At 44.7% G+C, this 12,449-nt stretch overlaps 1 protein-coding gene across 1 annotated transcript in view; it reads left to right on the top strand.

Annotated features, from left to right (window-relative positions):
- The first annotated feature begins 9,652 nt into the window (after positions 1–9,652).
- The window catches only part of LIMS2 (LIM zinc finger domain containing 2), a 67,129-nt gene continuing 64,332 nt past the window's right edge, over positions 9,653–12,449 (top strand). Inside the window, exon 1 of the mRNA XM_030215792.1 lies at positions 9,653–9,915. Coding sequence (XP_030071652.1) covers positions 9,905–9,915 — 11 coding nt within the window. The 5' untranslated portion in view covers positions 9,653–9,904. The remainder of the gene's footprint in view (positions 9,916–12,449) is intronic.

Here is a 12,449-nt window from a genome sequence, read left to right as displayed (position 1 = left end):
TCTTTCCTGCAAAGCAGCAGTCTTAAACTATCCATATAAGTGAATCTTGCACGGTTCCACCCAGCTGGAGGCAGGCTAGAGAATATTGTTGGCAAGAGACTAGTGCATGTTGTGGCCTGCAGGAGCAGGTCCACGGGAGGACTTTGCTGATTAGGACTGGTTTATGTTATTTTCTCCATTGCATATGACACAAGCAGGATTCGTCATACCATGAAACTAAATTTTTAGTAGTTACTAATCCTCATCATGCTATAAATCTTAAATCATTTACCAATGAGAACATCATCCCCTTGATTCAACTATGAAAATCTTAGGAGCCACAATTGACCAATTCCTCACTTTAGAAAACCAAATTTCCTAAGTGGTATCAAGTGTCTTCAATTCATTATGGAATTTGAGGAGACTAAGAGGCATATTTTCAAAGCAGTTTGGGAGGCTAAGTTCCATAGGTTTCTATGGAACTTTGGGAGGCTAAGTGCTTTGAAAATGAGCCTCCATGACAATTCTTCACAAAATCAGTATTCCCACCCTAGTTCAATCCCTAGTCCTAACAAAAGTTGATTACTGCAACCAGTGCTTTTTTTTGTAGAAAAAAATGTGCCGGTACTCATTATGGGCTGGGTCACCACATATGGCTCCACCCCTATGATAGCCACACCCCTTATACCAGCCATGGCGCATATAAACAGACAGCATTGAAAATATTATACTAGTATAGAAGAAAAAAATAACATGATTTTTTTTTCATTATAAATCATTTCTGTAAGCTGTTACAGCTCCAGTATACCCAGTGCAAAATAAGACAGCAGATGTAAATTCTCAAATTGGACATATTCCAAACACTAAAATGAAAATAAAATGATTTTTTCTACCTTTGTTGTCTGGTGACTTTGTTTTTCTATCCATATTGGTCCCAGTCTCTGATTCTGCTGCTCTCTATCTGTTCTCTTAACTCCATTTCCAGGGCTTCCTTTCCATTTATTTCTTTACTTTCTTCCTTTCTTCTTCATTTCTTGCCCTACACCCATAAGTAAAAGCTGTGTCCTCCTCCGTGGAATTGACTGGAGAAGGTATAACGTGGATCCAGCTTTTGCCTATTTTCTCCATCCATGTGCAGTTTTTCTCCTCTCTTCCCTTTCCCTCATCTCCATCCATGTGCATCTTCTTCTTTTTTCTTTCCTCCCCTCCATCCATGTCCAGCATTTCTCCTCGCTTCCCTCCCCTGTATTCATATAAAGCAATAATTCTCTCTCCCCTCTCCTCCATCCAAGTCCAGCATTTCTCCTCTCTCCCCCCCAAACCCCTCCATCCATCCATGTCCAGCAATTCTCCTCTATCTCCTGCTCTCCTCTCCATCCATTTCCAGCATTTTTCCTCTCTTCCCTGCCCTCCCCTCCCATCCATATGCATCTGCTTCCTGTCTTTCCTCCCCTCCATCCATGTCCAGCATGTCTCCTCTCTCCCCTGTCCTCCCCTCCCATGTCCAGCGATTCTTCTCTGTCCCCTATCCTCCCCTGCCATCCATGTCCAGCAATTCTCCTCTTTCTTCTTCCCATCCCTCTCATCCATGTCCAACAATTCTCCTCTCTCCCCTGCCCTCCCCTTCCATCCATGTCCAGCGAATCTCTTCCCTGACCTCCCCTCCCATTCATGTCCAGTATGTCTCCTCTCTCCCCTGCCCTCCTCTCCCATCCATGCCCAGTGATTCTTCTCTGCCCCGTCCTCCCCTGCCATCCATGTCCAGCGATTCTTCTCTCTCCCCTGCCCTCCCCTCCCATCCATTTCCAGCGATTCTCCTGTCTCCCCTGCCCTCCCCTACCATCCATGTCCAGCGATTCTCCTCTCTCCCCTGCCCGCCCATCCATGTCCAGCGATTCTCCTCTCTCCCCTGCCCTGCCCTCCCCTTCCATCCATGTCCAGTGATTCTCTCTTCCCTGCCCTCCCCTTCCATCCATTCTCCTCTCTCCCCTGCCCTCCCCTTCCATCCATTCTCCTCTCTCCCCTGCCCTTCCCTCGATGTCCAGCGATTCTTCTTCCCCCAGCCCATCCTCCTTCTCCACTGCCTGCCTGCTATGAAGCAATAAAGGTTGCCAGCATCGGACTCAGCAGCGCGAACGGTGCAGGCAGCGATTGAGAGAGGCTGGCAGCATCAGAGCTTCCCTCTGCAAGTCCCGCCTATGCGGAAACAGGAAGTTGAAACAAAGTAGACGGGACTCGCAGAGGGAAGCTCCGATGCTGCCAGTCTCTCTCAATTGCTGCCTGCACCGTTCGCGCTGCCGAGTCCTAGAAAAAAAGTAAGTAGGGGAGTGAGAGAAAGGGTGCAGGACTCGCTGGGGGGGAGGAGGGAAGGTGCCGGTATGCTGTACTGGTGCGTAACGGTACAAAAAATGCCCTGACTGCAACTCTATTTACGCAGGGCTTAGAGAAGAAAGGTACCACTTAACTTTCTTTCTTTCAGGTTCTGAGAGAACAGGACATTTCTGTGAATAAGTGACTTTATTTTATAATGTGCTAGGTAACTTAGCTTGGGTTTAAAAGAGGAATTGTAGGATATTGATAAACACAGTTAGAATGTTAAAAAAAAAAAAGCAAACTTCATTAGCTAGTCTCCATACCCTTTTCCCCATAGTTTTAAATCTTGAATTTTCTGCCACAGCATTAACAGATAGTCTCTAGAAGGTACAGTAGGGCCTAGAACAGTCTTAGAAAAAGAAAAGAAAAAGAAAAGAGAGAGAAGCAAGCATTATTAACTAGTTTCCATAGTGTACAACACAGTGGCGTAGCCAGACCTGACATTTTGGGTGGGCCCAGAGCTAATATGGGTGAGCACTATGTATATATAGGTGTGAGTAGTTTTTTGGGGGGATCCTAAATAATTTTTAATAAACAGTCTGCCCAACAGCTGTCCTACAGCAACATAAACCACATACATATTTGGAACCTATGTTGCAAACCTTAAAACCACCATACCGAGAATACAAAACACTCAGGACCTATAGAGCAATTCTACCATACCATAAGCAGTCATTACTATGAGTCACACAAGGAAAATGAAAGCATCTTAAACACTACAGTGAGCACTAGAACATCAATTCACCTATTGTAAAACGAAACCAGACAGAATAGTACAGATCATCGATCCTGCACAGTCAATGCCAACTGAAAGCCATGTCTTTTTCACAAACACAAATACACCCTAATCCACTATAAAATAAGTAATCATAAACTTTCTATTTAGACAAAACTTAAACAGAACCCCCAAGATGCCAGACTCTGCATACAATGCAACACCACAGAAACAGAAAATGTCCCCTAGTACTGTGCAAAATATGAAGACAGCAGATGTAAATTTGAAAAAACTAACAAATACCAATCACCACTTTACAAATTAACAAATAGAAATAAAATAAATATAGAAAATAAAATAATACCATTTTATTAGACTAATACATTTAGCTGTCAGAGGCCAAAACCTTCTTCCTCAGGTAAATACAGTATAGTGCTGTTACAGTATCCTATCCTGACCTGTCTAAGTTCCTTAATGTCTTTTTGAAACCGGCAGCTATGCAAGTGCGTTCATATCTTCAGGACACTACAGATTTTTTACGGTGTTTACAAACATTGGATGTGACAGAGAGCACTTTTTTAGTTATGGTAGATGTTACTTCATTGTACACCATTATCCCTCAAAAAGACGCTCTACAGATTATTGGTGAAGAACTGGATAAACGTCCTTCTACGCAAAGAATTTCCAAAAACTTTCTGATGCAATTAGCACAATTAGTGATTGAACGAAATTATTTTTTCTTTCAAAATCAATTTTTTGAGCAGATTCAAGGAGTTGCGATGGGGGCATCTTTAGCCCCCTCTATCGCAACTCTTTATCTAGCTAAATTTGAAGAATTGTTTGTGTATGGTTTGGAGGAATTTAAATATATCCCCTTATGGAAACGTTTCTTGGACGATATATTCTTCATTTGGGAAGGATCATATCGGGCTTTGGAGGGATTTATGTTAAAGTTTAACTCATATCAAGAAAACTTAAAGTTTACATTTAAATATCATCTTACAGGTATTGAGTTCTTGGATGTCTGGGTATACAAAAAGGATGGTCATCTTCATACGAATTTATATCAGAAACCTACAACTCGTAATACTTTGTTACATTTCTCCAGCTCCCACCCTTACCATTTGAAAAAAAGTTTACCAGTGAGTCAACTATTGAGAGCTAGGAGGATATGCTCTGAACATAGAATGTTTGAGATTCAAGCATCTAAGATGGCTTCTCGATTTCAGGAGAGGGGTTACCCTAAAACAACTATTAAATCAGCATGTTTAAGAGCTAAATACTCTAACCGGGACTTACTATTACAGTATAATACTACACAAGAGACTGATAAATTAGTTGCAGTGGTGCCATATTCTGCTTTAAGCACTCGTATTAATGAAAGCATACATGAGAATTGGAAAATGCTTCAGATTCATACATGCTTTAAGGAACACCCTATTTGTGCTTTTAAGCTAGGCAAAACCATAGGGGAAATACTTACATATAAAAGAATGGACTATATTATTGATAGTACTGAACCATTGGGTCACTTTAAATGTGAAACCTGTCAGTGGTGTGAGTCCACCATTGAAGGAGAGATATGGACACCTCCGGGTTCTTCTCGTCCCCTATTGGCTCGCTCTCGTACGAACTGCAACTCTATGAATATTATTTATGCCATCATTTGTCCTTGTAATATGATTTACATTGGACGCTCTAGTCGTCCAGTTAAAACCAGGCTTAATGAACATAAATCTCGGATAAAAAAATAGAGTAACATCTGCTCCGATAGTTCAACACTGGATAGATAAGGAACATCAATTAGAAGATATTAAATGGCGTGTTATTGATCAAGTTCAACTGGGTTGGGAGGGTGGTAATGCAGGATCTTTTTTGAATTATAAAGAACAAAGGATGATTTTTCAGCTTCGGACGCCACAACCATATGGATTGAATTCTGAATTAGATTGGTGGTCGCTCATTTGAATGGTTGCCTACTTATACTTGTGGGCCAATCAGATTACAGAATTTACGATCCGCTGTGCCCTATTTAAATTATGAAGGCTGTGTGAAATGTCGCAGCCATTTTTTTCTGGGAAAAAATATAAAGCTAAAATAAAAGAATATAAATAGAAGTGTGATTTACGGTTGGATCAATGAGGATATAAGGAACACCATTAATGATTTGGGACTTAGTTCCCATATGGTGGAAACTTTTAAGAAATCTGAAGATCCCCGGACACATTAAAATATATGTATGGATCCATCACTAATATGGAAACTGATTTAAGAGACTGATTTATATAATTAATTAGTATGTGGTTGGGAGATTGACAGTACTGTATTGAATTACTCCTCACACATGAAGAATTGGTCTACTTAATCTGACCATCCTAATGTTTAGCTTTACATGTCAAGAGGATGCTAATTGCTTGAAAGTATTTTTCTGAAGGCTTTGGACAGCCACAGGCTTCAGTTTCGTTTTTGCTCCGGTTACCGATTTCAACTGCAAATAGTGCAAAAACTATTCTTTTACCCAGCTGCTCTTAAACAAGCGGCTCAGACCCTTGAAACAGCACAGTGGCTGTTTGTTTACCTGACCTTTTCACAGCCGTGCTCAGTGACCCCTTTCAGAATAAGTTAATATATGGTGGTTAATTAAAGCAGTACAAACACTGCTTTAGACCTGTCCCTGCCTGGAAGCTCTTCTCTCTCCTACACGAGAACAGGAAGTTGAAGGAGAAAGAAAGGCTTCTCGGCAAGGTCTAAAGCAGCGTGTGTACTGCTTTCTCACTGATGCTATCGGCGGATCAGGGGATTGGAAGGCTGGGGGGGGGGGGGGCATACCTGGTGGCTGGTGCCGGGATGCTGGAAGGAGAGAGAAGAGCTGCTCTTTCCTGTTCGCTGCAGGGCTAAAGGCTGGCTGTGCACTGATTGGAGGAGCAGGGAAAACTGGGTGGGCCTAAGCTGAGATTCAGGCCCACCCATAGCTACGCCCCTGGTACAAAAATTTTCCCCATAGTTTTAAACTGAAACTTCCTCTAGAGATAGAAATTTAACAGCCAAGAGTATAAAAAAAATAGTAGCAAGGCTTAAACTGTCCTAAAAGAAAGTTATTTTCTGTTCATGTATGCTGGAGAGGTAGTACTGCTACTGACCTGAATTAGGTGTTAAGGTGTGAGGAAGTAGAATATTTGCAAAGTTACTAAGGGCAATCTGATTACTGGGCTAGCTTCAAAGGGTTTGTTTGAAACAGTCTCCTTAGAATCCAAACTATTTAGAGAGGAAAGGTCCTACTTAACTTTCTTTCTGAGAAATTCTGACAGAAAAGGACATTTCAGAGGTAACATACTCAAATGGATCTAGGGGTTCCTAACCACAAGCTCATATCAAGTAATGTCAAACTCCAACATCTCTCCACCCTGGGAAACCGACTGCGGAGTACCTCAGGGATCACCTCTATCCCATCCTTTTCAACCTAATGATGACCCCCTTAGCCAGTACTATAAACACACTGAGAGATCAGTTTCTTGATTCAACCCAAAAGGTTTCAGTCTTAAATGGATTCAGCCAAAGGAAGTCTCGCTTCACCAATATGCTTAATTTCTTTGAAGGCATGAAAAACATGCGGATAAAGGTGTGCTGGTTGATGTAGTATATCTTGATTTTCAGAAAGCTTTTGACAAAGTTCCTCATGAGAGACTCCTGAGAAAATTAAAAAGTAATGGTATTAATCCGCAAACGAATCTTTTCCGGAGATGGGAAGGTGGTAGAACGAGAGGACATGAAATGAGATTGAAGGGGGGCAGACTCAAGAAAAATGTCAGGAAGTATTTTTTCACGGAGAGAGTAGTGGATGCTTGGAATGCCCTCCCACGGGAGGTGGTGGAAATGAAAACAGTAACGGAATTCAAACATGCATGGGATAAGCATAAAGGAATCCTGTGCCGAAGGAATGGATCCTCAGGAGCTTAGTCAAGATCGGGAGGCGGGGCTGGAGGTTGGGAGGCGGGGATAGGGCTGGGCAGACTTATACGGTCTGTGCCAGAGCCAGTGGTGGGAAGCGGGACTGGTGGTTGGGAGGCGGGGATAGTGCTGGACAGACTTGTACGGTCTGTGCCAGAGCCGGGGTTGGGAGGCAGGACAGACTTGTACGGTCTGTGCCAGAGCCGGGGTTGGGAGGCAGGGCTGGGGAGGTGAGGATAGTGCTGGGCAGACTTATACGGTCTGTGCCTGTGCCAGAGCTGATGGGTGGGAGGTGGGGCTGGTGGTTGGGAGGCGGGGATAGTGCGGGGCAGACTTATACGGTCTGTGCCCTGAAGAGCATAGGTACAAATCAAAGTAGGGTATACACAAAAAGCAGCAAATATGAGTTATCTTGTTGGGCAGACTGGATGGACCGTGCAGGTCTTTTTCTGCCGTCATCTACTATGTTACTATGTTAATGGACTAGGAGGCAATGTCCTTTTGTGGATTAGGAATTGGTTATTGGACAGAAAACAGAGGGTAGGATTAAATGGCCATTTTTCTAAATGGAGGGTAAATAGTGGAGTGCCACAGGGATCTATACTGGGACTGGTGCTATTTAACATATTTATAAATGAGCTGGAAAATGGAATGACTAGTGAGGTGATTAAGTTTGCAGATTACACAAAACTATTCAAAGTTGTCAAAACACATGCGGATTGTGAAAAATTGCAGGAAGACCTCAGGAAACTGGAAGACTGGGCATCCAAATGGTATATGAATTTTAATGTGGACAAATGCAAGGTGATGCACATTGGGAAAAATAATCCAAATAATACTTACCTAATACTAGGGTCCACCTTAGGAATCAGCACCCAAGAAAAAGATCTGGGTGTCAATATAGAGAATACGCTGAAATTTTCTGCCTAGTGTGCAGCAGCGGCCAAAAAAACAAACAGGATGCTAGGAATTACTAGGAAAATTATGCAAAATAAGACCAAGAATATTATAATTCCTCTGTATTGCTCTATGGTGCAACTTCTCTGAGTATTGCATTCAATTCTGGGCACCAAAAAAGGAGAACCACTATAAAAGTGAACACACCAAAAATATATGTATAGTGGATAAATCACATTACAAATGTACTCCAGGTTATAAAACATATAATATGCACTCACAGTTCATGACATTTCTTAAAAGTCCTTTTGCTTAGTATCATTACATTTATTTTTTTGCAAACGTTTTCTGTATATTTCTAAAAAGGAGGAAAAGAGACCTCAGTTGGCTGTGAATGTCTTACCTAACGAAACAGCAAGTAAACCTGCAGTCAGGTAGACAATTATAGTACATGAACAGCTCACAGTTCTCCATCATTGGTCTTTAAATGTGGAACCTTGAAGGAGTAGCCTAGTGGTTAGTACAATGGACTTTGATCCTGGGGAACTGAGTTCAATTCCCACTGCACCTCCTTGTGACTCTGGGCAAGTCACTTAACCCTCCATTGCCCCTGGTACAAAATAAGTACCTGAATATATGTAAAGTGCTTTGAATGTAGTTGCAAAAAAACCTCAGAAAGGCAGTATATCAAGTCCCATTTCCCTTCTTACATTTTCTAAGCAAAAATGGATATATACTTTCTTCAAGGTTTCTAAGCAGAAATATACAAGTATATACTGTGTGTGTGCGGACTTTTGATCATCTGGGCACCAGTATGGTTATTCTTATGCTCTTACTGGCTTCACCCTCATAATGGGCTAGATAGGCTCATACCATCTTCTGTCTCAATCTAACCTCCTTGGTGCACAGCATTCTATAAAGCACAGTTAATTTGTGCTCTCTTTCTCCACCTTCTACCAGATGGGCATAACTCAGTCTGGACTCTCCGGACTGATCCATTCCTTTGGTGATCCAGAGGAAGTCATTCTGTAAGCAATCACCTCCATTTAGGTGCCCTGATCCCCTGAACCTATTCTTTCAGGACATCTGAGAACTCAGATTGCAGTATAGAATACTAGCTGACTGCTCACCTTACATCTGCAGTGACATCAGCTATAGACCTGGTGTAACTGGGGACCTATAAATGTGAAAGGTGGGATACATATAACCTGAAATGTATTCTGTATGTAAGTTACACAAGCAGTTACAGAACAGCATTTAGCCACCTTGTGTTCACTTTCGTGGGTAAGTATTGGTTTACACACATGACGATATTATGTATATTTATCCACACATGGGGCAAATAAATGTGGTGGGCACTCACTTACAGAATTGCCTTCACGTCCTGCAATACTACAGAACTTAGGGTTTAAGATGAAGAACATGGACACAAATAAAAAACCAAAAGGCCTTTTCTACCATTTACTCTAAAGAATGTTTCACAATCCAATCTTTCTTCCTACTCTAGGCCATCATATAATTACAATGCATATACTTTCAGTTTGCAACAGTAGTGTTTTAAAATCCAATACGATCGTTTTGAATTTGAAGATTTGTATTTTGAACCTAGCTACACTGCAAGGCAGAGGAAAGCTGTAACACCAGAAGGCTTCCCCAGCTCCCTTTAAAGGAGAGGAATGGCAGGAATGCGCCTCAGGTCCCAGCTTTCCTCCTCCTCCTCCTCCTGCGGCTTTGCAACTGCCGGTCCGGAGCTTATTCCTTCGGCAGCAGCGGGCGGGTGGGGACCAGGCTTGGAGGCGGCGCTGCATTCAGTGGGCCGTGTTGGCAGCGAGGCTCCCGGGCGGGGTAAAGCTCTCCTTTTTTGGGCCTAAATCGCTGTCTTTTCTCTCGGTTCCAGCTGCAGCAGCAGCAGTAGTGCCAGCCACTGCCCACGGATGAAACGCGTCCACTAAAGTACAAGAGCAGGCGAGAGCCAGCACCACCGCCGCCACCATGACGGGCAGGTAAGAGAACCCTCCGGGAAACCTACACAGACACCTCCGTCCGTATCATTAGACAGTAGCCAGCAATCAAAGGAGGCCTCAACTAACTGACCAATCAGCTGTCAGCGAGGTGACGTCACAGCGGCTGCTGGTAAACAGAGCAGTTAAAAAACGAACTTTCAGGCTCTTCCAGTGGGCCTCATTCAGACTCAGTTACCTTAAGAAATTGCTGCAGCGAGTTGTATATATAGCCTGAAAATAACGTGAAAATTTAAGTTTATTGGGAAGCCTGAAGGCTTGCTTTGTATTGAAAATGCCATATTAACAGCAACTAGGTTGGGCAACTGGGGCCATTCTGATGTAGCTTGGATGCTACACAGGGGCGTAGCTACGTGGGGCCTCGGGGGCATGGGCCCCCACGGATTACGCCCTGGCCCCATCTACATTTAACCCCCTTCCCCGCTGCCCGCTCCACCACCGCATCAGGTACCTTGTTTGCTGGCGGGGGTCCCCAAACCCCGCCAGCCGAAGAGTTTTCTTCAGCACTGGTCGACTCCAGTGCCTTCGTGTGGGATCATCTGTTTTTGACGCCTTACGTCCTACACCGTGCATGTAACCCCGTGCAGGACGTAAGGCGGGGGGGGGGGGGGGGGGGTGGGGGTTGTGGCAGTGCGGGCCAAAGTGACGGGGGGGTTGGCGGCGGCGGCGGCGGGGGAGGCAGCTAAACAGTACCCCCCACCTCGGGCTCTGGCACCCCCTCCCGCCGAGGTCTGGCTACACCCCTGCGTGGACATGCCCTTTTTTTCAGTACACCATGGGACAACAGGGCGTGCTTTGCCAGCCTGCCCGTTTGTCCGGGTTTGTGGGTATTCTGGCTTGTGGGCGGGTGAGCGGGCCTCAGGGTGTCCTGTCCTCCCCTCCTGTACCTTATTGTCATGCCCTGGTGGTCTAGTGGCTTCTTTGGGACAGGAAAGAGCCCCCTCTTTCCTGTCTGGCACTGCCGCAGACATCTTGCTCCCGGCACTGCTTCAGAATGTCTGCCGAGAGTTCAAGCGGCAGCCTTGTGAGACTTCTTCCCCAAAGAGGCCACTAGACCACCAGGCATGATAAGGGAAGGGAGGGGAGAGGATGCGGATGGAGTGAGCTATTAAATAAAGGTGGGTGGAGGGAGGCTGGAAAAAAGATTGTGGAGGGGACATACATGGAAGGAGAGGCAGGGGCATTGGCGTGGTGAGGGTGTGACGGGCATGGCATGTGTCCTTTTTTTTTTTTTTTTTTATCACAGCAAATATGGTAACCCTACTCAGATGGGATCTGAGTGGAGGAGTGGCCTAGTGGTTAGGGTGGTGGACTTTGGTCCTGGGGAACTGAGGAAGTGAGTTTGATTCCTGGCACAGGCAGCTCCTTGTGACTCTGGGCAAGTCACTTAACCCTCCATTGCCTACCGCATTGAGCCTGCCATGAGTGGGAAAGCGCAGGGTACAAATGTAACAAAAAAATCCCATTGCTAGAGACTGAATGGTTCTGGACTGGCCCTTTTGGGTATCAGTGATGCCTGAAATAAAAACTAGGTGGTCCAAAAAAACAAACAAACCAGCATTTGAAGCAGCCACTTAGGACTTGACTTGGTAAGGGAAATTAATTGTACATCTTCAGCTAAATTCATACTTTGAATGTTTTGGCACACTAGTATGAAAGCAAAACAACAAAAAGAATATAAGGTGATATCTTATTGGACTATCTCAATACATTTTCCTCTAATTCTATAAACTTGTACGGTTAAATTTCTGACTAGTGTGCAAATTTGCACGCACAAGTTATAGAATAAGGTCAGTTGCATTTGTATTTTATTGACTACTAGTAAAAAAGGCCGGTTTCTGTCAGAAATGAAACGGGCGCTAGCAAGGTTTTCCTGGGAGTGTATGTTTGAGAGAGTGTGTGTGTCAGAGAGAGAATGAGAGAGAGAGACAGTGTGTGTGTGTTTGTTTGTGTGAGAGAGAGAATGTGTGAGAGACAGAGTGTCCGTGTGTGTGAGACAGAGAGATAGAGTGTGATAGACAGAGAGTGTGTCAGAGAGAGTGTATGTGAGAGAGAGAGAGTGAGTGTGTACCCCCACCCCCCTCTCTCAAGACCCTCTTCCACCTCCACCTCTCTGGTCTCAGGACTCACCTCACCCACTCCCTCTCCCCTGCCCCCCCTGCAGCCACCCATGTCCAGCGACCCTCCTCTCCCCCTCCCCCCCTGTAGCCACCCATGTCCAGCGACTCTCCTTTCCCCCTGCCCCCCCTCCAGCCACCCATGTCCAATGATCCTGCTCTCTCACCTGACTCCCCTCCAGCCACACAGGTTGTGTAGCGAATTCTTCAGGGCAGGCAGGAAAGATCCCCAGTCCTGCCTGCCCGCTGCTGGTGCTGGCACTGGCACTGACCCTCCCCCGCTGCCGGATCGCTGTTCAAAATGGCTGCCGAGACTTCCAATGACAGACTCACGAGACTTCTGCTGTAGTCTTGGAGGCCGCCCTTGTAAGTGTCGGCGGCCATTTTGAACAGCGATCC

This window comes from Microcaecilia unicolor, chromosome 10, assembly GCF_901765095.1.
Source record: "Microcaecilia unicolor chromosome 10, aMicUni1.1, whole genome shotgun sequence".
In the NCBI taxonomy this organism is placed as follows: Eukaryota; Metazoa; Chordata; class Amphibia; order Gymnophiona; family Siphonopidae; genus Microcaecilia; species Microcaecilia unicolor.
This window is presented reverse-complemented; position numbering and strand designations above follow the sequence as displayed.